This window comes from Zootoca vivipara, chromosome 5, assembly GCF_965207765.1.
Source record: "Zootoca vivipara chromosome 5, rZooViv2.hap1.1, whole genome shotgun sequence".
Taxonomy (NCBI): Eukaryota; Metazoa; Chordata; class Lepidosauria; order Squamata; family Lacertidae; genus Zootoca; species Zootoca vivipara.
In genome coordinates, this window is record NC_142588.1 from 8,471,298 (window position 1) to 8,498,877 (window position 27,580).

General features: G+C 42.0%; 1 protein-coding gene and 1 pseudogene across 1 annotated transcript; one reads left to right on the forward strand and one right to left on the reverse strand.

Annotated features, from left to right (window-relative positions):
- The first annotated feature begins 100 nt into the window (after positions 1 to 100).
- MAEA (macrophage erythroblast attacher, E3 ubiquitin ligase) lies at positions 101 to 27,312 on the forward strand. The gene is made up of 9 exons (XM_035137356.3): positions 101 to 541; positions 10,778 to 10,960; positions 12,451 to 12,654; positions 15,737 to 15,859; positions 20,429 to 20,505; positions 22,818 to 22,926; positions 23,293 to 23,426; positions 23,986 to 24,181; positions 25,972 to 27,312. The coding sequence occupies exons 1-9, from the start codon at positions 473 to 475 to the stop codon at positions 26,065 to 26,067; spliced, it is 1,191 nt and encodes a 396-aa protein (XP_034993247.1). The 5' UTR covers positions 101 to 472; the 3' UTR covers positions 26,068 to 27,312.
- LOC118096092 (peptidyl-prolyl cis-trans isomerase-like 3) lies at positions 13,642 to 14,301 on the reverse strand (annotated as a pseudogene).
- Positions 27,313 to 27,580: the final 268 nt, after the last annotated feature.

Consider the following 27,580-nt stretch of genomic DNA (forward strand, 5'->3'; position numbering starts at 1 on the left):
GCCGGAAGGTGTCAATCAGGGCGAACCAGAAGCCTCTCCTCGTTTCGTCAAGTCCCTCCCTTCCCGTCACTTCCTCCCCAACCCAACCTGCTTTTACAGATTCCTGCTTAAACATCGCAAACAGAGAGGCAGACAAGAACGGGTGTCAGAGGGGCGCTCTGATTGGCTGCCCTGCTTCCTTGCGTCAGCCCGTCGCGCTAATGGCACGAACCATCCTGCTTTAAAAAAAAGGGGGGGGGAGCGGAAGGAAGGAAGGAAGGAAGCGAGCGAGGGCCCTTGGGCTGGACTCGTCTGTCATCCGACGGCCGAGGGTGGGTGGGGGAGGCGGAAGCGCTTTATCTCCCAGGGTGCAGTTCGCGAGGGGGTACCAAAGGCTTCCTCGGGGTTCTGTGAGGAGAAGGAGCAGCGCAGGCGGGCGGGCGGAGGCGGCGCCGTGGCGGCGGCGGCGTTGGCGTTTGGTGCTCGGTCCAAGATGGCGGTGCAGGAGTCGGCCGCTCAGCTCTCGATGACTCTGAAGGTGCAGGAGTACCCCACGCTCAAGGTGGGTGGGCCGCTTTCCCCGGCACGGCGCGGCCCCTCCGCGAGGCGAGAAAGCGCGGCGGCCCCTCTTCCTCCGAGGCCTCCTTTCCCTGGCGGGGGGAGACTCCTCCCTGCGTTTCGCACGAACGCAGCCGGGGGCATCCGAGGCGCTACCGAGAGGAGCATGGTAAAGGGGGCCCCGAGAACGAGCGATGCTCTCTCTTGTTATCTCGTGTGTGTGTACACATACATATGTAAATGTAAATATATATATACAGGGTGAGTCCTTTAAAAGAGGCCCTGTGGATACAGAGTGCACATGTTCCACGGGGCCTCTTTTAAAAGACTCACCCTGTATATATGTGTATGTGTGTGTGTATATATATATATTTACACACACACACACTATATACACCCACCCACCCACATATGTATATACACCCCACCCCCACGATACACACGCACGCACACACACACACATATATGGTGAGAGACTTAATCTTCATTTTGTGTGTGTATGTGATGTGATGTGGCGAGAGGCTTCACCCATGCAGCCTTGTCTTTGCTATTCATGGTATTTATCTTGGTAGGTTCTCTTTTTAAAAAACGGGCACGCGCAAAATGAATATATAAAAACATGTGCCTTTGTTTTAAAACCGGGGCTTTTTTTGGTGGTGATGGTGGTGAGATCAGGTTTGCTATTATTTAATTCATTAAACCATTTAGTCGCTTGTCATTTGAAGGTCTCCAAGCGACTACACCGCACACACAACACCATGGTTGGGGGGGGGGGAGAAGAAGAAAGATGAAGGGGTAGAATCGTACAATACGTCAACATATCCATCCATCATAACATTTATGAGTAAAAGGTTTTTTTTAAGGTATGTAGCTGAAACTTGTCAGTCAGACTAATCCTCCTTATCTGGCTCTGAAAACAAGGTGGTGTGTTTCCCTAGGAAAGTAAACACTATAAAAGAAAATGTCCTGTCCTGGGTTACCCTCCTCACCTCAGATTTACCTGTGGGAGTTTCTCTTATATGAGAAACTGACCAGATTCTTGTGGAAAGAGTCACCATTTGAGGCTTTGCAGTCCAAAGCTATCTAGGGCTTTGAACGTTAAAAAATTGGCACCTTGAATTAGACCCCCAAAGCAAACTAGGAGCCAATGGTTTCAGGGCTTGCAAGATGTGTTCCATATGCCTGGTTTAGATACCTAGTTGCCTGTAGTTTTCAGACTATCTTTAAGGGTAGCCTCACCTAGAGTACATTGCAGTAGTACTAACTGGGCACCTCCACAGCACAAATATCTGTGACCAGACTGTTATTCCACTGGCTTAGAGTAGTGTGCTAAGTTGTGCTCTTTCCTAGAGACTGCTGTTGGAGCACCAGCCAAAGCCAGTGGAAGGTGCTTTGAGCCACTTGAACTCCCAGCGATAGAGATAGCTCTGATTCTATTCCCAAACTGGCAACACAGCCTTTTAAGGGGAATAGGCCACATACCAGCTCTTGGATGAACAGCTTAATAGCATATCTGTCATATCAGGGTTGAGCTTCAGTTGGAAGTCTGTTCCAGTCTGTTACTAATCCCAGATACAGTCAAACCTTGGATCCCTCCGTTTTGGAAGTTTCAGCTGCGGAACGCCAAAAACCCGAAAGTAAATGCTCCTGTTTTCAAACGTTTTTTGGAAGCCGAACGTCCGACGGGCTTCCACTTGAGTGCAGGAAGCTCCTGCAACCAATTGGAAGCCGTGCCTCGGTTGTTGAACATTTCGGAAGCCTAAAAGGCTTACGTTCAACAATTGAGGTTTGACTGTATTCATTTCAAATTTTCACAGCATCATCTGAATTTGATGAAACAAAGAAGTGGATATGGTGTCATTAGAACACTGATGAGTCTGGCCCCCAAATCCCTAGATGACTTTCAGTGCTTTCATTATGATTAGGAGGAACTTACGGCCATCCAAATTTTGGACTGTGGTTCCTGATGTTCCTTACCATATAGGACATGCTTGCTAGGAGTTAAATCCTACAACACATGGAGGGTTACAGGGTCCCCATTTCTGATGTACCAGTAGATGTAGTACCCCTACTCCTCACTTTAGACATTGAGCAGGATACCATGCTTGATAGTTGCAAAAAAAAACTACCAGGAGGTTCAGAAGCATTAATAGAACTTTATTTGCCTACACCAGGATGATGAATACAGTCATACCTTTGGATACGAATGCTGCGGGTTGCGTACAACACGGGTTACGAATACACCGAACCCGGAAGTAACGGAACGGGTTACTTCCGGGTTCGGCAGTTTGCGCAAGCGCAGAAGCGTCGAATGACATCATGCACAGAAGTGTCGAATTGTGACCTGCGTGCGCGCAGGTGCAGGTTGCATACTGCTCATGTTGTGAACGGGGCTCCGGAATGGATCCCGTTCGCAACCAGAGGTTACCACTGTACTGTTTCGGTAACAAAATGCAGCTGGAAATCAGATTATGGAAAATTCCAAAATCCAAGTGTAACCACCTGCTCAATGAGCACCTTGTTTCCAAAGGCTTTCTCTTTGACCAGCTAATGCCTGGAATAATCTTGAGGGTTCCATAGATGCATGGATGGACTAGAATAAGGATAAATATAAGTTAGAGGGGGAAATAAAAAGTTTGCTCCCGAGAGCATGTTTCTTGTGTTTGTATACAGAAAGGGAGGCCAAGGGCTATCTGGAAAAAGCTCCTTAGAACTAAACTAAACTGGTGCAGAAAAGAGGCAAATGATTCATTGGCATGGCATTTGTCTTAAAGCCTGAACGGAGGATCTTGATAACAAGGTACAAACATTTTAATGGAAGAGAGCTATTAATAAAAGGTGTAGCTCTTCCTAGTACACCATAGTTAATAGTGATGCCAAAAGTATGTTGGCTTGAGTCATAGTATCATAAGGTGAGTAAATCAAATTGTATATTGTATATAGGAGTCTAATAGTTGGGATGGAAATAATTCCGTCATGAATAGTGATAGAAAATGAAAAATGGAAAGGCCTCTCATCTCTTAGGTATGTGTAGTAAAAATTGCACAATTGACTGGAAAAAAACAAGCCTCCTTTTCCTCTTTGAACTTGTCATGTGTTGATAACATCTTCTGTATGCTTTCCCTTTCTTCAGCATCTTTCCTCTTTTTTAAAGCATATAGCTGAATCAACATGATCTCCTGCTTGAGCTTTACAAACTTTTAAAAATCCATGTACATTAGGAACAGAAGGGAAATTGAAGAACTACAGCCCATTGAAAAGATCTTGGTGATTGTGTTATAGCTTCAGAGGACGTGTGTTTTTATTTTGTATCGGGGTTATGAATGTTAAGTGAAGTCAATTTAAAACCAGGTATACTTATTTGTTTGTATAAGGCTTTTCTAAAGTACCCCTTTTACTAAGGGTTTTTAGTTGTATATTCCAGCTGATGAATTAAACATCAGAATTAATACACTTTTTTCAGTTCTTGCAGTGTTGGATCAGTGAGAACGGTTTAAGGGTGATCCAACTTTTCAAGCCAAGTTGGCTGCAAGAGTACTTCAACATAGAACTCATGCACCTTGTCATATGCAGGGGGGGGGGAACTGAGGCCAAAATTGGATAACCTCCCTGCAAGCCCTTGTGCTGCATTCCCAAAGCCAGCAAAGCAAGGTGTGGGACCTTGGGAAGGAAATGTGAGGCTCTGGCACAGTCCTATAGCTCTTCCAACTTATCCCCAAAGCTGGGAAACTGCTAATTAGGCTTTGGGAAGGAGGTGAGAGGCCTCTTGGGAAGAGGTGAGAGGGCTGTAACAGTGTCCTAGAGTCCTCTCTCCTCCTTCCCAAATTCCAGCGCCTTGCTTACCCAGCTTTGGGAAGGCAGCACAGCACGAGGGCTGTGGGGCATGTGCCAAATGTTGCCGAAAGCTGCCAGAAATGCCTCAAGGCTGCATGCAGCCCTTGGACAGTTTGTTTCACTGCCCTGGTTTAAGCTGCTGTTTACATTTAAGGAACTGAACTCTGAACTATTCAAACCTGCTTCCTTGGTGGTTATCATTGGTTACTATTAGAATTACTGTTTATATGGTTCAGATTTTCTATTGATGAATACCACCATTTTTTTTTTTACAGTACTGTGCTATATTATACAAAACTATTCAGAAGTAAAAACAAAACACAATGGGATTGCTGAGTGTATATATATGTTTGTGTGTGTGTGTATATATATATATATACACACAGTACAGTATATCAATTTCCACTGATGTGTTGCTTTTTTAGTTTTGCAAATAAAATGAAATAACAAAATGGTTTCCAGTATTAAAAAAGTCAACAAACATGATAAAATTATCAAACAATATGAAATTATTGTTAATTATACCTTTTCTAATTAGGTAGAAAAGAGCAAGGAGGAGTAAGACTGCAGAAAGCAAAGAAAGTTCTAGTACGTTCATCAATGCTCCTTAGGTTCCTATAGTGATCTCAGTTGATGACATCCTGCAGTATGTTCCAGAATCTCAGGAGGATTGTATGAAACAAGTGTAGTGCCCAACAGTGTATAAAATGTAAAAGGTTTAGTAGTAATGATATATTGAAATTTAAAAACATTACATATGTCTAGAAACCTTAGTTTGATCTGTCTATCTGGAGCAGAAATTCAGAAACGGGTGGTGGACGATCAGGCCTAGAGGGTTGAAGAAAGCAATGAAAGGAATACAATACCATTCCCTTCTGACAAACCAGTTGTGTGGAGGGAAGCAAAACATTGTAGGTCATTGCACTCCCCCAAGCTGGTACCCAGCAATCTCTCTCCTTGATAGAAGTGGCATGAATGCTTGGAGCATTAGTCAGTCTATAATTTTATTTACTTACATATTTAGCACTGATTTTATTGTCTTTGTAGATTTCCCTTTCTTGATTATTTTTTGTATAGGTTTTACTTTGTCTTTGATAATGGCAATATTTGTGATGCCATTTTTTTATGTAAAAAGATTAATCAAAGGAAATTCAGTTTTATTACCAGATTATTTTGCTTCATGAGGGGGTCTTTTGGTGCAAGCTTATGGGTAGAATGCTGGATCTACATTTATGTGATCAAGCATGCCTTTATATGTAAGCTCTGGAAGCCAGCTTACATATAAAATAATGAAATACAATTAAATTAGCGCTGCCTATGTCCCATCAACTGTGTAATACTGCTCTGGAGTAGCGCTACTCCATCCAGATGCTATGTTGTTTTATTTGCTTCCCATCTCACCCAGCTGTTGGAAGTTGAGTAATCAATTGCCTTGTTCATCTCCTCTCCACCCCCTTTACATTATCAGTGGCAAAGGTGTGTTCATGGGTGGATAATCTGTGGCCCTCGGCCCTGGAGGGCCGCCCTCCAGATGTTGAGCAGCATCCTGAGAGCCACAGATGTTCATTCCCTGGTATAGTTGAATGAACCAAGTCTAGCACCACGGAGACCCAAATTTGAATCCTTGTTTGACAATAAACTTATTAGGTAATGTTGAGGCAGTCATGTTCTCATTCTCACCATACTGTTAGTATAAAATCATTCAGACAACTATGTTGTTCTGAACTTCTTGGAGAATGGCTGAATAAAAAGGTAATAACATTTGTTATGCTTTTTAAAAATGAGAATTTTCAGTAACAGCTAGCAAATCTATTCAGGGTGTGTAGGGTATATCATATAATTTTTTATCTTTATTCTTATAATGTCAATATTATATAACTATTTGAACTGTTAATGCCCATCCCTATGGTAGGGGGAACCTCTGCACTTTACTAATTGTATTCATTTGTTGTGTGAATATTTTTATTCATTCTGTGCACTCAGTGTTAGAAACAGAGATATGAAAGCTAGGAGCTAAATGGCACCTTATACCTAGGTTTTGGATGCAAGAACGGAATGTCTAGGCACACTTTTTTATAACAAGAATACAAAGCTGAAAATGGATGAACTGCAGCTAAAATATTATGTTCGTTTTTCACATGGTCTAGTCTGCATCTGAAGACTTCAAAAAACAAAGTCATGCTCCCCATGCCTGACCCCCCCCCCTAATATTCTTAATATGGTCACTTCTGCAGTCTTCAGAGAGTGGCTGAAAGTGGGGAGGCAGAAAAGGCCCTCCTTCCCTTCCACTCTGCAGACAAGCCCTGGATTCTCCCTACACCCCCTTTCCTTCATATAAGCAGTGCTTTTTTCTTTAAAAAATGTTTAGGGGTACTCTCATTTTCCCACTCATATTGAAATACTGCCCTTCAATGAGGCCAAACTTAGATTCACAAAATGTTTAGGGGTATGCGTCCCCCCAGAAAAACAGCACTGCATATAAATATATCTTTTTGGCACCACAATTAACACATACAGTGGTACCTCGGTTTGCGAACGCAATCTGTTCCGGGGAGGTGTTCGCTCGCCAAAGGCATGCTTCTGCATGTGCGCAAAGCGCCGATAGAGCGCTTCTGCGCACGTGCAAGCTGCGCAGATCGCGTCTGCGCATCCGACACCGCGGAACCCGGATGTAAACACTCTTGGGTCCGCTGCATTCGTAAACGGAGGTAGGCGTAAACCGAGGTTCCACTGTATTAAAAGCCTGTGCACCCACCTTGAGTGTCCAGTTCGCAAAGCTAAGGCTTAAGGGCCTTTCAGTGATCCCACTCCAAAATTTGTTTTGATTTTAAGCATCCCTATGTGAGTCTGAGGTAGATAACACTTTAACATGCACTACTTAGACCATAACTAACTGGCTAGTATGTTTAAATTAAAAGCACATCATACATTAAAAGTACATTAAACAAGGCAACTAAAACCTAAACAAAGCATTGTTGGGTTTAAAAGAAAAGAAAAAATGTTCAGGTTCCCAATCCATGCTCATTTTACTTGGGAGGAAGCCCCATTGAACTTGGTTGGGATTTTTTTTCTGAGTCACAGTGGCAATTTTAATTTGAAATTGTAGGCGCAGTACTGCGGCCAGAGCTCAGAAACTGCTTGCGTTTATGAAATTCCCTGTCGCAAAACGCGCCTAGAACAATGGCAATTTCGAACACTGTGTGCACTGCAGTATAATCTTCTGATGAAGGGTGGTTAAGAAAAAAAATATGTTAAATAAATAACTAAAACAGCTTGCAAGGCTGATTCTATTCATTGTGTGATCCTATTACCACATTTCCCATGACAGCATATTCCATTCTCTCTGTTCTCCAAATCCTGCTGCCTTCAGATTGCATATGCTTCTCAGTGGGCTCCCTTAGTTTAACCTCTACTCAAGTTGACAGAAGCATTTTAAGGGTGCACAGCTTCTGCCCAGCCTGTGAGAGGTCTTGTCTTAACAGCAGATAGAGGCTCAGCTATACCCATTGATACCGTATGAAACAATTCCATTGTGATGCAAAAATCATTGTGTTGGGAAAATAGAGATGGTGCTACTTGTTTGCTTGTCTTGGCGTGTGGAGTATTTTTGAATCATTGGGATTTGCACTAAGGTGGATTGTAAGACAGTTGGAACAGCTTATAGGTTTGTGTTGAGGAGCTTAAACCCCTTTCCTATTTCTTGCTCAACAGTGGTACAGTATTATGGTATTTTAGTCCACTCTGAAAAGAATAATAGGGATATTTAGATGGGTGACCTTGTGCAGTGGGTGAACATATGAGGAATAGTGGGATTGTGCTCACAGGCCATGTTTCATGTTCCCACTAGCCACTCTCCTCTCCCATAGCCTTGTGTCTATGAAGGGGGGGGAGCTCTGTGATAACATTGTACATGTGTAGGCTTCCTTTCATGCAGAGGCCAAATGCACAGCCACCAAAAGTAGGTGGCCAGCTGAAGCTCTGGAGGGGCATGGCTTCTCTGTCCCATCCCATCCCATCTCCTCCTCAATATATAATGGTGCTTATCTGAAGTGCTATTCAAAACTCTGGCTAAAAGTTGATTATATAGGCAAATACTTGGTTACAACAACACTTTATTGCCGTCGTAGCCAAGCATAGAGAGAGAGGGGTTAGGTTTCTTATGTTTGCTGTGTTATACCTACAGGCTTCACTGTGTTTTATAAAAGTTGGGGGAAAGGGTATTTGTTGGCACTTCTGTACTAGCATAATTGTTTGCGTAGTTCATACTGCTCTTCAGCTTGACAAATTTCTGGGATTATTGAGTGACAAGGTCAAGGCAAATACATACAAAGAATTCTTAAGTGTGTATTGGATTTCAGGAAGCAAATAAATGGTCTGTATTGTTTTTAAACTATGAATGGAGGGGAAGTTTATTAGTTTTCTATCAATATTCAACAATGCATACATTTAAAAGATATATTAAATGTAAAAAACGTACTGTTTAATTGTGTTATAGTTGCAGTTACTTATAATTTGAATCAAAACTTTGAATAAAGAGCACTGAATTTATTTTCAAACAGTATTAAATAAGAGGATTCCAACTTCTGATAAAATTATCACATCTTTTGTCTCTTTTGTTCTAATATATCATGTTAGTTGGGTCATAAGGGCAATACCTAATTTTTATCTACCTAGTCTCTATATTTAGTATCCCTGCTAAGTAGCTCTAGGCTCTAAGCATTCAAGGTGCCCTGCGCATGCGCAATATACTCATACAAAAGCTGCCTAGATGTTGATTGTGGTTCAACTTCATTTTGACTCTAATGCTCATGCCCATCTCATCATTTGGGGCATTTCATGTATGACTAGCAAGCAAACCATTCCTGTGGATGTTTAGATAAAGTTATTGTAAATCTCCCATAAATTCTGTGTGAAAACAATAAATTTAAAGCATTTGTAGCATTGTAGCCTTTTGGGAGGGACGCGGGTGGCGCTGTGGGTTAAACCACTGAGCCTCGGGCTTGCCGATCAGAAGGTCGGCGTTTCGAATCCCTGCGACGGGGTGAGCTCCCGTTGTTCCTGCCAACCTAGCAGTTCGAAAGCACGTCAAAGTACAAGTAGATGAATAGGTACCGGTCCAAGTGGGAAGGTAAACAGTGTTTCCATGTGCTTCTCTGGTTTGCCAGAAGCGGCTTAGTCATGCTGGCCACATGACCTGGAAGCTGTACGCCAGCTCCCTCGGCCAATAATGCAAGATGAGCGCCGCAACCCCAGAATCAGTCACGACTGGACCAAATGGTCAGGTGTCCCTTTACCTTTACCTTTTAGCCTTTTGGGAGGAATTCAATTCCTGTCCCCGAGGCAGCATAGCAATGCATATAACCTGAGGAACAATTTGGTCCAGATGTGTGCTCACTGTGGTAGACCCACTTGAGGTGCTGCAGGGGACCTGTGCTGTGGTTTTCACAAGAAGTCTTCATAAATGTTAGCATTTCAAATGCTGAGGAATACAAACTCCTAATTTAGACTCCATCAGAAGTAAGTGGAACACAGAATTTAAACTCAGATTGCAGCTTGTGGATTGGAAGGCAGTTTTACAGAAATTTATATCTGCTTTGTTAGATGCTTGATCAAGACTAATCCAGAAAAAGATACCACATAGAACATATCAAATGCCTGAGTGCTTTAAGTACTTTGACATATTGAATGAGACCTGCAGCTGGAGATACAGTGATTAGAACACCTTTATGGAGGGACGCTATGGGTTAAATCACAGAGCCTAGGGCTTGCCGATCAGAAGGTCAGCGGTTTGAATCCCCACGACGGGGTGAGCTCCCGTTGCTCAGTCCCTGCTCCTGCCAACCTAGCAGTTCGAAAGCACGTCAAAGTGCAAGTAGATAAATACATAGGTACTGCTGTAGCGGGAAGGTAAATGGCGTTTCTGTGCGCTGTTCTGGTTCGCCAGAAGCAGCTTAGTCATGCTGGCCACATGACCTGGAAGCTGTACACCAGCTCCCTCGGCCAATAACGCGAGATGAGCGCTGCAACCCCAGAGTCGGTCACGACTGGACCTAATGGTCAGGGGTCCCTTTACCTTTATGGAGGGAGAGCCAAGCCAACATGGATATTTTTAAATAAATTATTTAAAATTATTTTTTATTGAGAGTTTTCCACATAAGATACAGTAAACATATTCATGTAGGACTGGAAAACACACCTTCAGATCTATGGAAAGTTGCTGTCCATCAGTGGAGACCAGGCTTCTCCAACTTGGCGTATGTGCTGTACATTGGGCAAAGGCTGGTGTAATGAGCTCAGTGGGCCAATGGTGTGACTCAGTATAAGGCTGCTTCCTATCTTCCTAAATAGAAATCTAAGCACAATAGTTTTGATGTAAACACTGTTTTAATTTTTCTTCTTCTTAAAGGTACCATACGAAACACTGAACAAACGCTTCCGAGCTGCTCAGAAAAACATTGACCGAGAGACTAGCCACGTAACTATGGTTGTAGCAGAGCTGGAGAAGACGCTGAGCAGCTGCCCAGCTGTGGATTCGGTGGTTAGTCTCCTTGATGGAGTAGTTGAAAAACTCAGTGTTCTGAAAAGAAAGGTAAGTTGGATGGCTTTAAAAGAGGATTAGACATTCATGGAGAAGGAGAGGGCTATCAGTTGCTACAAGCTACAATGGCTATGCTCTGCCTATACCAAGCATCCCCATACTGCGGCCCTCCAGATGTTTTGGCCTACAACTCCCATGATCCCAAGCTAACAGGATCAGTGGTCAGGGAAGATGGGAATTGTAGTCCAAAACATCTGGAGGGCCGAAGTTTGGGGATGCTTGGCCTATACAGTCAGAGGCAGCAAAGCTTCTGAATACCAATTGCTGGAAACCATGGGAGGATAAAGTTCTGCTTGCTGGATTCCCATAGACATCTGGTTGGCCACTGTGAGAACAGGATGCTGGATTAGATGTGCCGTTGGCCTGATCCAGCAGGCTACTCTTATGTTCTTTAGGGGCTATGCCAAGAAAGAAATGTATGTCATAAACACAAGGACTTGCTGAGAGGTGTCGTTTTTTAAAAGATCTAGGAAGCTACAGATCTGTTTTTGATGAAAACTTAACTTCTAAATGTTTGTTTAAATAGGATAATATTCTTCAGCCCCCAAATGACCTAACAAGGAACTCAAAGTAGAATATAGAAAAAATGAGGAGTAAACCCAGGTTGGAAAAATGCAAATCCTTTTTGCACATAAAACCAAAATCATGTATTTGCTTACCCCCACCCCAGCAAGGTGGAGAGCTTTTAAGATTTTAAGCTCTTCTGCCTGCTTACCAGGCTCTGGGGGGGCTCCTGTGAGGTCTTGCAGGAGCCTTCCAGAGCCCATGTGATGCCTTCCCAGAATCCAGTACGCAAGCCTGAGAGCTTTTAAGCGGTCTGCCTTCCATGTGCTTAATTTGTGTGATATCAGCTGGTTGGCCACCAAGCACTAAAGTTGCAAGTTAAATGTGCGCAGATTGTGAGTCTACTGTACATAGTGTTGCACAGGTTCTGGACCATAATTCAGCACAGTTGTGGCTGTAGTTAAGCCCATTGATTTAAGTGAGATGTGTCACCTTTGTATTAGATTCGGGTTATAAATTTTTGATAGGAAGATTTCACAAGGTTCTGGTCCCACCAATATTTTAACTATACGTGTATGATAACTGCAAAATAAGCACTGTGCGTTACTGAAAAGTCATGTTCTGCCCTTTGTCAGAAGCATCAACTTCCTTTGTTAAACAGTTGCATGTTCATGGTATGACAGTTGATTCCTCCAGTATCTCCATTAACTGCAAGGATGTTAACAAATAAGTGGTAGATGGTAATAATGGCTGTTTGTGTGTGTTCCATAGTCCTGGGTAGAATAGTATATGTTTCAGCTACGTATTAATACTGTGACTTGACTGTTGCCAGGGTGGGGTGAGGGTGTTGTATTTGATGTTGTCTTTCTTAGTAGGTTGTCTATATTTTTCTACATTTACATGGTAGAAAATGTGAAATGTGGGGTACACACCTGTTCAGTGTAACTTATGACTGAATGAGGGGTTTCTTGATATAGGCAGTGGAATCAATCCAGGCTGAAGACGAGAGTGCAAAATTATGCAAGCGCAGGATTGAGCATCTCAAGGAGCACAGCAGTGATCAACCAGCTGCTGCTAATATGTGGAAGAAAAAACGCATGGATCGTATGATGGTGGAGCATCTCTTGCGATGTGGCTATTACAATACAGCTGTAAAGCTGGCCAGGCAAAGTGGTATTGAGGTTGGTATTTGCTGTGATGAAGTACAAAAGGCTGCTTTATTTGGTACTGTCTGGAATCTAGATAGCTATCTGCTCCCCCCGGCTACTTCCAGTTATTAGATTGTTATTACTACTGCTTATCTGGAAGACATCACTTTCCTTGAGAAATGAAAGGTTGTCGTGGAGACCTCAAAGGCAATCATTCAGTGCTGGGGTGCCTACTGAGTCTTTAAGGCTGGGAGACTAGATCCTGATTTTGGGGGAGGGGGTGATGTTATGGAGGCAGCTTCCTGTCGGGACAGGCATGGTAAAGCATGGTAAGCCACAAGACAGGGAAGCAAACACTATGTTCACTGCCTTATGTTATTCCTGTATTGCAGCCGGTTGGACTAGATGACCCACAGGGTCCCTTCCAACTCTTTGCGATCATGCCCCTTCTCTTCCCCCATTCTTCACCCCGTATTTGACCCTATGCCTGACTGGATCAGCTATCAAAAACCAAACATAGCCAACAAATGGAAGACTACAACTTATCAAAGAGAGTACTAAGCTTGTGTCTTCCTCTCTGTCCTTCATTTTCCAAGTACAGGAAGGTTTTATACTGGAGAGAAATTGTACATTTTCCTGGCTTGCAGTTCAGGAAGTATTTTCATATACCATTTTAAGTACTGATGCTGTATCTGACTACGTATCAGATATAAAATAGTAGCAGCTGCTTACTTGGCATTGGGAATTCTAAGAAACCAAGAAGAATCTGCAGTTTTGAAAGGCTCATTTTTTCTATTTTTTCTTTTTTCTTTATTATTTTTTAAAAAGTGAACCCAGCTTTCTTAAATGTGTACAATTTCACACATCAAATGTGGCCTTTTGTCCTGTGAAATGTTGAAATTTGAAAAGCATAATCCAAGTCCATAATCCAAGAGAGAATGCACAAGCTCCATCTGTCTTCAAAGACTCACCAGCAGTTTTTCAAACCAGCCCTTCAGAAATCTGCATTGGTATTTTTAGCTATTGAGCAGAAGAATTAGCATGAATTGTAACATCTTTAACATTATGTCATTAAGAGGGTGCAATGTATTCTCGCTAACTGTCAATTTCTCCAGCTCATCCAAGCCATCGATTACCTTCCTAAATAGTGTATTTCTTGTCCAGGTGTGGCTGTTTGTCATGGGTGATGAAGAATTGGGATACATTTGTTTTTGGACCATTATTTTCCATGGAAACAACTCCATGAACACTGTGTTTTAAGTATTCACTCTATTCATCTTCAAATCTTATGCCCCAAAAGCTCTTTCCTCCTTTTCTTTTAAACAAATTTTAATTGTTTTTATACAAATACAATAACCATTCGACACTTACATCTAATGGTGTCAGTTTTATCCATTGTCTCCAGATATACGCTTACAAAATTCAACATTCAGACGTATTACTTAATGTAACCTCTCCACTGAGAATATTGAGTGGTTGGTACAACATAGTTCCTCCTTTTCCAGAACCTGTTGGAGTTTTGGTCTGCACCATAAATCCTTTGATCTTCCAGTGGAAAATACAGCCATTGTAGTAGTTACTAGTGCAGAGTGCCAAAAAATTTCCACAAGCCTTGGGTGCTTTTTCACAGAATAGCTCTCTTTTAATTTATCCCACATTGGTATGTAGGGTCACAGTCATCTTTGCTGACTAGGAATGCAGAGCATATCAGTCAGAAGGGGCAACACCATTTGAATCTGTCAGGATTTCACAGCTCTAAATAAGTGGGGATGGGACTCCAGGCAGCCTTGCCACTCCTTTGCTCCTCTTTGAAAGGCTCATTCTGCCATCTTGATTCAATATGGAATCCAATTGTATCCACTTAGACAAAAACCTGCTTCTTGGGCTCAGGAATCATCATGCAAAAAAATGGTTTCAATATCCTAAGAGGAGTCCAAATGCATAGAAAACTAAACAAGTTTCCAAGTTTCCAAAATATACAGTATATGTAAAAATTCTCATTGACCTATGACAAAGAAGGGGAACAGTTGAAAAGTGCTCGCAAGGAAGAGATCTCTAAACCTCATTGCTGTTTTTCTCTAACTTTTCTTAAGTAGTAACTATATTACAGTACACGTATAAATAACTTGTTTGTTGCACCTGTAGTATCGTATAGTGTAAGTATTTCAAACCTTCTACTGCTGAAGACACTCTGGAGAGTAATCCAAAGTCTTCAATCTTACAGTTCACATGCTTCTAGTTTACAAAATTTCTCTTCTTTGATGAACAGTTGTGGAATTGAGATTTTGTATGGTCCTCTAGACACAGGTCAGGACTTGAAGGTAAAGTGCTCCAAACTTCCCAGAAGCAGGGTTATTTTTTCATGCAATGAAAAGATGCTTTTGGCATTAAGAAATGCACATTGTATTGTGTAATTTACAGTGCTTGACTTCAAGTCACACATCTTTGCCTCTTTGTTTTTTTGTATAGGAAAGCAGACTAACTCATCGTGTTTGATAGAGAAGCAGGGGTTCATTTTGTTTGGATATAGACTTCCGTATGTTTGTATTGAATTCCAGTATTTTAAATCAGGTTATTTCAAAAGGAAATACTTAAAAGCTTGGAACCAAAGCACTGCACAACTAGTTCCACATGTTCAGGGAACTTTAGCTATGTTTCTTGAACAGCAGCCCCCCACCACTGTACATGGCAAACATTCTTTGACACTGAAGAAGTTTTGAAACGCAGTTTGTGACAGATTATTGGGGCCTATTCCTCAAAGGGAAAAAGCTAAGATTCCCTAGACATGTCCAAGCCCTTGAGTGTACTTAAAATAGCTCTTCAGATTTTGGCCAGTATAAATGTTTTATTTTTTTTAATTCATAGACATTGATTGGGATTTGGATAAAAATCTTTCTTCATTAAGGAAAAGGAGTTCTACTGTCCTTATGTTGGTGCTCGCAAATCCCTCCCTTCTCCCCACAAAAAGGAAAAACCTAAATGTTTGGGTCATCTTGTAAAGCTTATTAGTTATCTTAATGAAAGCTGTATATGGTGTCATTCCTCTGCCTCTGGTGAGTAACTACCTTGTCTCTCACTTTTTCTTTCTCTCTCCCACACTCCTATCTCTATTTAGGATCTGGTAAATATTGAGATGTTCCTGACTGCCAAAGAAGTAGAAGAATCCTTGGAAAGACAAGAAACAATGACCTGCTTAGCTTGGTGTCATGATAACAAATCTAGGCTCAGGAAGATGAAGGTATGCAAACTGGATGGTGCTTTAATGTAACCTTTATAGGTTGCAAAAAAGATTATGCCTGAATGAGGAAGGGTGAATGGATAAACAATAACCACTACCACCAGGTTAAAAATGCATTTAATGTAATCTAGCTTGATTCTTAGAAGTTGTCCCATGTGATGAGGCTGTATCATGGGCAAAATTTGTTTCCAGTTGATTAAAGTATACTTACTAAATTACCTTTACCTAACAAAATAAGTTTTATATATCTTGTGTGTGAAAATAACTTGGGCAAGTATGTGGAGAAGTACAGGGCTTACATAGCTACAATTTTGTATTCTACTGAGAAGCTTTCTGTAAGCAAAGCTCAAGTTTTATAGTAGGAAGATTGAATTGGGTGCGAACAGATGTAATTTCATATTGGGGAAAGGTGCCTTTGGTAGAAGTTCGTTTCTGGGCAGCATAACCACATGCAGTTACATTTCCTTGCTTGAAAATAATTATAGTGCTTTAAAAAGTGTTGAGTGCACTTAACATAGGTAATCCTTGTTTTTACAGCATTCCTCTAAGGTAAGTCAACATTATCTACACATTGCAGATAGGCAAGCCACTGTCTACTTCAGCTCCCTAAGGCCACCTAAGGAGTTCTTGGCAGAGACGATGATTGAAACCAGGTACCTCTTGATCCATGGCTGTGTCTTAGCCAGAAGTGGTGTGTGTGGTGCTGCAGAGCCAAGGTCCCAGTTCCGGCACCCCTGTTGTTTACCTAGATGGGAATGTGGCAAGGCAGTTTTACTAGTGAGGCTGCTGGTGTTCACACACAGCCTCCACTTTGTCCCAGCACCATCTAGGTAAAAAGTAGCAATGCTAAGTTAGCAGGGTGGCTCTGCCCCACCACATGCTGGTGTGGTGTAAAGCAAACATTGGTACTTGCCATGATAAGTTATTTCTCTGTAGAGGAGGAAAGGGGTCATTTGTGGGTTGTCACTGCCCACCTCTCCACTGGCAGAAAGTCAAATTTTTGAGGGTACAGCTGGTGGGCAGGGCACCCCCCCCCAGACAATTTAACTTCCTACTAGCTTCACTGAAGGTTGCTCTTGCTGGGAGCTCCAGGCACAGCAAAAGAGAGAAGGTGGGAACACCATTTTGAAAGGCATTTTCCGTTGATCTTTCATTTGCTTTGTTCCTGGATCATCTTTCTACTCCCGCTCCTCTTCTGCCTGCCACTTTTTCGCTCGGTCCTAGCATCATCAATCTCTCCTTTACTTCCTTCAAGTATCCATTTTCTTTGGCCTTTCAAGCTTGGAGGCTTCTGGACATTCTGTAGTGGGCGGAAGGTTTCATAAATGGGTGAAAAGCGATGGAAGGTGGTTTTGCCCAGGAGGAAATCTGCTTAGGAGGATGGAGCTCTCTGTAGACTCATCAGAAGAGTCATTGGGAACCCCGGACAGGGAAGACAATGGACATCCTAGCCTGGACAAAGGGCTCTGCCTCAACACCCTCGGCAGACAAGTAACAGCCTTGGGCTCAGTGTTTAGGTCAGCAGGAGCCCCTCTGAGTTCCTTCTCCTTGTTCAAATGCTTTTTGGCAGTGCTGCTAAAACTGCCCTGGGATCTTTGGATGAAGGGTGGTATACTGCTACTGCTGCTGCTGCTGCTGCTACTACTACTACTACTACTACTACTACTATTAGAGACCCAGCGTGGTGTAGTGGTTAAGAGTGGTGGACTCGTAATCTGGTGAACCGGGTTTGTGTCCCTGCTCCTCCACATGCAGCTGCTGGGTAACCTTGGGTTAGTCACACTTCTCTGAAGTCTCTCAGCCTCACAGAGTGTTTGTTGTGGGGAAGGAAGGGAAAGGAGATTGTTAGCCACTTTGAGACTCCTTAGGGTAGTGATAAAGTGGGATATCAAATCCAAACTCTTCTCGTCCTCTTCTTCTACTACTACTACTAATAATAATAATAAAGTGCACAGGTTCCACACCTAGGACCTCCACATGGTACTGAAGGTGCTCACTGGTCTCCCCCACCCCTTTGAGGACCTGCAGATGGTACCTCTGAAGTTCCTGAGCTGGAAGGCTCTTTTCCTAGCGGCTATCACCTCAGCCTGGCAGGTATCTGAGATTGCAGCCCTTTCTGTCCACCAGGAGTTATGTATTATTCCGAAGGAGTCCGTCAGGCTGTGATTAGACCTTCATCCTAAAGGTTAATGCCAGCCTCCACAGGGCTCAAGAGGTGGTCCTCCCTTCCTTCTTCTCAAAGCCCGAGTCGGATAGGGAGAAGGAATGATACTCTCTAGATGTGTTCAGGCCCATCAGGATCTACTTCAGGTGCACAGTGGAATTCCACCTATCAGAATTCATGTTTGTTTCCTTCAAGTCCAGATCCAAGGGACACAGCGTGGGTTCCTGGAGTGGGGCGGGCTCTTTTGGGTATCACAGCCCATTTTCACCAGGAGCGCAGCCGCCTCAGCGGCATTTTGCACCCAAGCCCCTCTGGGTGACATATGCAGGGCGGCCATCTGGTTCTCATGTCCCACCTTCATGAGCCATTACTAGCTAAACATTTACAACTCAGCCCAAGGCCTCCTTTGGGAAATGAGTGCTTCAGTAGGTGGTGAACACCATTACCCACAGTTAACCAGTCTGTTAATTGCTGAGATACATCCCACACAGGATTCCCTTCTTCTACTAAAAGAAAAGTAAATGTTGGTCCTTACCATGTTAAGTTCTTTCTCTGTAGGGAGGGGATCCAGTCTTCCCAAGTGACCACTTGTGCCATTAGACACAAAGAGCCAGGGGTTTGGGGGCCCCACCACCAATGTTCAGGGGCCTCTTCTCTCTCTCCCTCTCCCTCCACCCCGGTTTTCCCTTCGCTTATTCTTTAGCCCATACCATTCTTCACTTCTTCACCTGGGCTACCTTGCAGGGGTCATTAGAACCTCTTGGGACTGGACCTCAGGAACCGAGTGGTATGTCCCACTGTGGGACGGCTGAGTTCCTTTCTCCTAACAAGTTGTGTTCCTTTTCCTTCCTGTTCTGTTAAGTTGTTTAGTTTTTGGCTATACAGTTACTTGCTTAAGCACGAATTGAACTGGTGAGGGGGTTTCCCTGCCCACCAGGCGTGCCCTCTCAAAAGTGTGACTTCCTGCCAGTGGAGAAGTGGGCAGTGACAACCCACACAGGATCCCCTTTCTCCCTCCAGAGAAGGAACTTACCATGGTAAGTACCAACATTTGCTTTGCCACACCAGCTCTTTGTTTTGCAAATTCTCGGTACAGTCTAGTTGCATGCAGAAACCTTACTGTCCAAGGTCCTGTCGACTTTGGCAGTATAGGATTTCAGTGGCATACAATCGTTACGTAATGTTTTATGAAAAAGGTTTACTACAAGATAAGCGGAAGAGAGCAGAATATGAATGTGTAGTGTCCTTTAAATTCGGGGGGGGGAACCTCTTTATAGTGCTGAAGCATATTGTACAGTATACAGTTAACTATAGTGCAGCCCCTCCCCCAAGTATAAAATTGCAGGATATGTGATCCTGAAGCTGTAACTTGCCACAGTGGTGTGAAGGAGGAGAGCTGCCATAGCAGTACAGACGTGACAATGTCTGGTCCAGTGCAAGTTGTAGCATTTATCCATACATACACACGTTGCAATGTGTTCCTTAACTCTTCCTTCTGCAACTTGGTGCCCTGCAGATGTTTTGGACTGCAACTCCTATCGGCTCCATACAGCATAGTCAGCAGATGGGGCTGGTGCAGGTCCAGAACATCCGGAGGGTGTTAGGTTGGGGAAGAGTATTTTAACTCTGCCTTGATGTAAGCAGACTGCAGTTTTAAACCGAAAGTAACTTCAAAAACAGCATCCCCCACTTAATGATATTTAAAAAAACCTTTAGGCACATGGATAATATTGCAGTGCAATTGATTAATGCTTGTATATCAAAAGAGAACATTAGGATCGGTTTTAAGTGAAGGTTAGTTTTAATACAAGCTCTTTGCATTACAATGAACAAATAATAAGGGGACTTGGTGATCTGTTATCACCAAGTAAACATTTAACCTGCAGATGACCTCAGTCCATCTAATTTCCCCCCGATGAACAAATGCCTTTTGATTTTCTTTCAATTTTATTAAGTAGGGTGGAATAATAACTTATTCCTGTTCAAAGAGGTCTCATTGAAAGATGCAGATCCTATTTCTGATTGTTGCTTCTCAGAAAGTATTTTCAGTTAAGGCACAGAATTCAAATTTAAAATGCAGATAGGTAACACTGGCTAGAAATCAGACTTTAGTCATAGTAACAGGATTTTTAATACCTTTCAATTCTGAGGTGCAAATAGATTTGTTTTTATGAAACTCAAACCTATATTATGATACAATATGATAGTATTATAATAATACTAATTATAATTTAGTAGCACATCATTGTTGACATAAACACCAACAAATAGAACTGCATACACCTTAATCCTAAATATATAAACTCAAAACTACTATTGATTTCAGTGTAATGTAAAGTCAGTATGTCTAAGATCACAGGTTAAATGTGGCCACATCTAAGACCCTGCCTTTTCTTTAATCTTAGAGCTGTCTGGAGTTCAGCCTAAGGATTCAGGAGTTCATTGAACTTATTCGACAAAACAAGAGACTGGATGCTGTCAGGTATGGAAATAGGGTGTGCAGAATTTTGTGCTAGTTATAATCCTCAATTTCTACATTCCAGTCATGAGTCTCATTCCACTAGGTTTCAGTGATGCCTATTAGACCATATTTGCTCAGATTTGTTTTGCTTGGTTCCTATACCCTGTACGTTAATATAGATACAAGTCATTCCTTCCAGCTGCTTCCTCCTCGTAGTTTCCTGCCCTTTAGCAGGTTTCTGGAGCACCACCTCAGTTTAATGTGTGTCAGTGATGCTATTATCCCCAGTGCCAAGTGTTCCCATCGACCAGCTATTATCCTCTTTTCCCCATGGGATTTAGTTTAAAGCTCTCGTGATCAGGTTTGTGAGACTCTTAGCAAACATATTCTTGCCAACCACTTTGAGGTGCAACCCATCTCTTTCCAGAAATCCTTCCTTAAGGAAGCAGAGATGATGATCCAAGAAGCTAAACTTTTCCAAACCTAAACTGGAAATATTAAGACAGCTAGAAAGGCCTTTTGCTACATGATACGTTAAGACTTGCCATCATTTTTTTCTGCTAGGTACAGTGCTGGTGTTAGTAGCGTTGTAGGTGGTAGGATAATGTAAAGGGGATGAGGTAGAAATAAGTTCCATCATAGAACATGATGTCAGATAAGGTGTCAGATACTACACTTGAACACCATTGGGCTAGTGATTAACTATCCCAAGTTACTCAAACTGTGATGAGGATCAATATTTACCCCTTCTCAATTGTATCTCAGGTTGCAGATTGATTTAAATACGATAAAAGTAAACTGTGGGAACCATTGAGAATTGATCCAGTCTCTATCATCACTCTTCCCTGTTTGCCATTTGTTGGTGGCGTGCGATATAACCCTTGGGACTTTGATATGATTGTGAAGAGCTCAGTTTGCATGATGAGTCATCGAATAGGCACAATACAGTAAACTATTAGGAGGAGCCATTAGAATATGTGACTTTTCTAGCTGCAAGCCAGCAAGTAGAATGAATTTGCTCAGATAACCATAGCTAAACACCTGTCAGGCCTTGTATTGAGGGAGTCCTGCTTTTTGGAGTTAGATAAACGACTCACGGTGTATTACTGTAACTCTGTGTTCTTAGATTTTTTGTTTGTTTTCTTTAGACCATTTTAGAGCTGTTGTACAGCACCATTACTGCTTTGTTAAACTGACATGTTGTGTCTCCAAACCAGGCACGGGCAAACTTGGCCCTCCAGCTGTTTTGGGCCTAAAATTCCCATAATCCCTGACCACTGGTCCTGTTAGCTAGGCATGATGGGAATTGTAGTCCCAAAACAGCTGGAGGGCCAAGTTTGCCTATGCCTGCTCTAAACTAATGCCTTAAAATGCAGGCAACCCTCAACTTACATGGGGATTATGTTCCAGGGATAGTGTGTAAAAACCAAAACACTTTTTGTTCAATTGCAGTTAGGATTGCCAAAGTCTTTCTTCCCAGATACCTGCACTCTTTTAATTTTTTTTAAAAATGCCAATACTGTACTGTAAAGTTTAATGTGTGCAAGTTAAATGCGCCTATGTTGTGAGTTACCTGTATTCAGCAAATTTTTGTTTTTCTTACTCAACACCGTCTTATCCTGGGACAAGGGGTGCAGCAAGGAAGGTGACTGGGGACATACTAGCTGTGTTGGTCACACAGAATCAAAAGCAGAGGTTGTGAGATGATTGCATTGAATGGACCAGCTGATGTTCAGAATGCCAGAACTCTTCTTCTGGTACCTGGTTGTTGCCACAGCAGCAATTCTTCCTGTTCTGCAACAGCGGACTTGACAGCATGTTGGTCCTCACCAGCCCTCACACTGCTACATGAAAATCAAAAGTGTTCCCACACCATTCTTGCTATGGTGGTGACATTGTAGGTGAGGGAGTGTACACACCCCTCAGTCTCTTGACCATGGTTAGCACTATATTTGAATCAGACACTCCCCAGGACTTGGAACAAAAATGGTGTTTTGATGGTGGATGATCACGGTTCATTGAATTCTCTTTTGGAATAAACTTTGTGGCTCAGAAATGTAATACTTTCATAGATAAGTGAGAAAACTTCCTGGGGTTGTAAGATTTGCTTCGAAAAATGTTTCTCTTTCTAGGTAAGGGTTGGTACTTCATAAAAAGAACATAAAGCAAATGTTGAGATGCTACAAAATTATAAACAAAAAATTCCTTCCAGTAGCACCTTAGAGACCAACTAAGTTTGCCATTGGTATGAGCTTTCGTGTGCATGCACACTTCTTCAGGGATGCTGAGGATGCAAGGATGCAAGCAGAGTAATTTTGCATTCTGAATTTCAGACATGCAAGGAAGCATTTCAGCCAGGCCGAAGGAAATCAACTGGACGAGGTACGACAGGTGATGGGAATGTTGGCCTTCCCTTCAGATACTCATATCTCTCCTTACAAGGTATGTGTCAATTTTATTATGCTAAAAAGATGGGCAGAGGGTTTTTTCTTTCTTTTTTTCGGTCTACTGATGCGCTAATGATTACTGACTCTAAATTGATGCCCATTATTAAATATTGAGGATTTCAAACATGTATTTAACCTGCTTGTTGCTATTGGCGAAATGTTCTGTTAATCTGCTTCTCAATATTGACAGCTGGGAATGGTTGTGATTCCCCGCTGGTCTATTTGAAAGTATTAAAATTGAGACGCACAAAAAAAATCCAGGTTCAACTGGTTGCTGTACATAATTACATTCCCAATACTTTGAAACTATTGGAATGTCACAATCTGCCTTTTGCTTTTTGTGTCTGTGTTCCCCCCACAGGATCTTCTGGACCCTGCCCGGTGGAGGATGCTAATCCAGCAGTTTAGATATGATAACTACAGGCTGCATCAGCTGGGGAACAACTCTGTCTTTACTATAACACTCCAGGCCGGGCTTTCAGCTATAAAAACACCGTATCCTTCAGTGCATCACAGTGGGGTGCTGAAACTTACCGGTAGTCCTTAAAACTTCATTTTTTTTGTAGACTACCTGTTTCTTGAGCTGCATTTGGCAAATTTATGTCAAAATTTAAGATATATGTTTATGCCTTGAATACTTAAAAAAAAAACACAGAGCAGCCATCTTTCATAGTTTGTGTCCTCCAAAATGCAGATTGCATGACACACAGGCTCTTAATCTTGATGTAAAATGAGATTTTATTTAATTTTTTGTAATATCAGAATTCAGAAAACACTCATGCATTTTTACGCGCTGGGTAAAAAAAATTGAGCAAGCCTGAGCCATCGGGTGTCTTGGCCGCTGTTTTAGTGAGCTGAGAATTTAACAGGTTTAGGGGGCTCAGAAGTATACAAAAATAAAACCGGTTGCCCTTGAAATCAACATCTGCACCTGCAGATCCACTTTCTTCATACAAACCTAAAAGCCATCTGCTGTAACAACTGAGTTCTTTGTTTGGTGTTTATTATTCAAATATGTAATTTATCTGTTATCCTTTAACTCACTTTTAAATAGACAATGTTATAAAGAGGATGGCAGTTCCAAAAACCCTGACTGCCCAGTTTGTAGCAAATCCCTAAATAAGCTGGCTCAGCCTCTGCCAATGGCACATTGTGCCAACTCCCGACTAGTCTGCAAGATTTCAGGAGATGTGATGAATGAAAATAATCCTCCCATGATGCTTCCAAATGGATATGTGTATGGATACAATGTAAGTGTTTTTTCAATAGATGTTTCAAACTATTGAGATATATGTGGTTTCCTAAAACAGATACAGTGGTACCTCGGTTTGCAACCAAACCGTTCCGTGGAGGCGGTCGCTCGCCGAAGTGGTCACTCCCCAAAGGCACACTTCTGCACGTGCACGAAGCGCCGATAGAGCGCTTCTGCACGCGCTGCACAGATCGCTTCTGCGCATGCAAGAGCTGCGCAAATCGTGTCTGCACATCCGACGCCGCAGAACCCGGATGTAAACACTTTCGGGTCCGTGGCGGTCGCTTGCCGAAGCGGTCGCAAACAGAAGTAGACGTAAACCAAGGTTTGACAGTAATGACGTTAAATTGGTTTGGAAATGAACTTGATTGAATCTTCCGACTTTTAACTTGTGCAGCTTTCTACAAAAGGCTTCGATAATTTGCTTAGGCCTTTAGTTGAATTCAGCAGAGGACAGAGCTTCAGAAAATTATCTTTGTGGGTTAATGGTAAGAAGTGTAAGACGCTCCGGATGAAATAACTTCTGAATTCTTGAATACGTTGAGCATAATAAACAGATCTGGTTTTGAGCACAGTAATGGGCCCAGAGACCTCAGACTCAATCTAGCCAACACTGAATGCTGTTATAGGGTGGTTTGTCAGCCTGGCTAAGTGGTGCTCATGTGGACTAGAGGTGGTTACATTCCCCTTAAGGCGAGCACGGCCAAACTTGGCCCTCCAGCTGTTTTGGGACTACAATTCCCGTCATCCCTGAGTGCTGGTCCTGTTAGCTAGGGATAATGGGAGTTGTAGTCCCAAAACAGCTGGAGGGCCAATTTTGGCCATGCCTGCCTTAAGGGCTCACATGCAGTTTTGGCCTACTCTTTCATTGTCACTAGAGGCATAAGTAGCCTCAGTGGCTCAGAATACCTTTTATTAGCTTAAGCTGATGTATTGACTGTGGAAATAGATAGCTTTGCTACAACTTTTGATACCTGTTAACCTCCTGTTTGGATTGCTGGAATGCATTATACATGGGGGATTCTTTTGAAGATGGTCCAGAAACTTCAGTTTGTCTTGCATCTTCAGTTGCTCCAAAATAGAGCAGCAACCAACTGAGACGGATTAATAATGCTCATATACCAGTGCTTCACCAACTTCACTAGCTTTATAGTCCATTTTCAGGTCCAGTTCAAAGGGTTGCTATGAACCATTTAAAGCTCTGATTGGCTTTGGTTGACAGTTTACCAGAAAGATCACCTTTTCCTACATGCACCTATTCCAGAACTTAAAATCATCTTTCAATGCCCTTCCCTGAATTCCCATCAAAGGAAACTCAGCACCTGGCTATCACGGAGAGGACCTTTACAGTTGTGGGATGCCCTCCATGGAGAAACTTGCCTGGTGCCTATATTGTGAAGCCTTTTTAATATTTTTATTTTATTGCTTTTTAGATTCTTGCACTAATGTTAACTTGTTGCAAATTTTTACTTGGGTCTTACGCATTTCCTAGTTTTATTCTGTGTTATTATGTGTCTTACTTGGTTTAAACCTTTAAACCACCCAAATAATTTTTATTGGGCAGTATATAAATATTGTAAATAATAAGAAATCAGTAAAAATAGGATTACAAAAAGGCTGAACAGACATTGGCTAGTGTGTGTATATAGCAGTGTAGAGTCTCAAATTGTGTATAGCTGTTGCCAACTCTTAAAACTTTGCAGTTAAGATAACAGAAACTGAAGAATGGATAAACACTTTATTTCACTTTGGGACTATCTTAATTAATCTCTCTTCTTTTTGTTTCAGTCTTTGCTTTCTGTTCGTCAAGATGATAAAGTAGTTTGCCCAAGAACCAAAGAAGTCTTCAACTTCTCACAAGCTGAGAAGGTCTACATTATGTAATTCCCTCGTACATACAATGAAGTGCCGCTGGAATTTGACATAATATATTTTGGCATGACCTGTAGAGAAAGATCTTGAGTGTGGCTAAGAGAGCTGGGGTGGGAATCAGATTGGTTGGTGGCATTTTTTATTGCGACCAAAGATCAATGAACAACAATATACACTCTTAGAAACTGAGGAAGTGTGACTAAAAGGTTGTACTTGGAGGGAACAAATGTTGAATGTTTGGATTTTGTTACAGCAATTGGACTTTTCTCAAATAATCATCCAGCAAAAAACTCAGCTCAAAAAATGGACAGTTTTCACATGAGAAAAAAGTTACAGTGAACCTCAAAGGGCCATTTCACACTTCCAGACCTGTTTTCAACATCACCAATATGTGCCCATGTATGGAAGAACATATTATTTGAAGGGGCCAAATATGCAAAACTGTGATACATGCACCAGGGAACTGGGGCCAGTCACAGCCTCTGAATGTGTGTCGACCTTGTGGCCTCAAGTGTGTGCACGCACACACGTGCATCTCCCCTTCAAATGTGGTTGTCAGCATGAGACACATAAACTGGAAATACATTTGCAATGTCAAAAGTGTGATGTAGGTCTGTGTGCTTCCTTTTTCTGTGTTAGCAATTGGCTAAGACCCTTTTGTTTGAAATCCTCTTATATTCTGCCTTTGAAATGATCCCATGGGCCATAGTAGATGCTTGACGACAACACTAACACAAGGCTGATTTAACTGGATCAGTTAGGAGTTCTTTGAAAAGAACTGTAAGGGTTTATTCTCTTCCAAAAACCCTCTACACATTGACCATCTTGGGAAGACTGCATAAATATGAAGTAACTGAAAACATTACAGGCACAATGCACTGCTTGTATGTCTGTCCTTCTTCCAGTTGACCATAGTGTTAAAATTCTTCATTTATTAGTTACTATGTGCATAGGATTCAATATCAAACCATTAGTGCTACTGCCTTATTTCTTACTTTGAGAATGTACTCACATAAAGATCAGCTGGTAACCTTAAGTGTTGGGCAAATTTTGAAGATGCCTTGCAGGATTAATTATGTAATTTTAGGGTATTCATTACACAAGAGATTAGTTCAATTTTAACAGCTGCAAATCACATCCTTATCACTCTCCAAATAAAACCATTGTAGTTGGAAAAAAACATATGGTAGAAGTTTGTATTTAGCATTTATTTTTGCATGTTGATGTTGATTAGCTAATAAAGACTGTAAACATAAACCCTTTTATAATCATTGTTTCTTTTCCTTAGTTGACAGTACAGTAGAATGTTAATTTGTTCTTGAAACTAGGAATTGGTGCGGGGAGTTAACTTTCACTATATTACAGATAGTTTACCTAATACTGGTGACAACTCCGCATTTTCTGGATACTTGTCTGATTATTGGATGATAGATACTGTATGTTTGAAAACTGAACAGATAAAGGGACAGATGTGCTCATCTCCTCTAAGCACTTGATCCCGTACACCTTCAAAATTCTGGGAAGG

Excerpts from the sequence above, each read along its gene's own strand:
- MAEA (XM_035137356.3), top strand. The coding sequence starts at position 473 with ATGGCGGTGCAGGAGTCGGCCGCTCAGCTCTCGATGACTCTGAAGGTG. Across the intron at positions 12,655-15,736 it reads CCAGGCAAAGTGGTATTGAG|GATCTGGTAAATATTGAGAT; the intron begins GTTGGTATTTGC and ends ATCTCTATTTAG. Across the intron at positions 20,506-22,817 it reads AAGAGACTGGATGCTGTCAG|ACATGCAAGGAAGCATTTCA; the intron begins GTATGGAAATAG and ends TCTGAATTTCAG.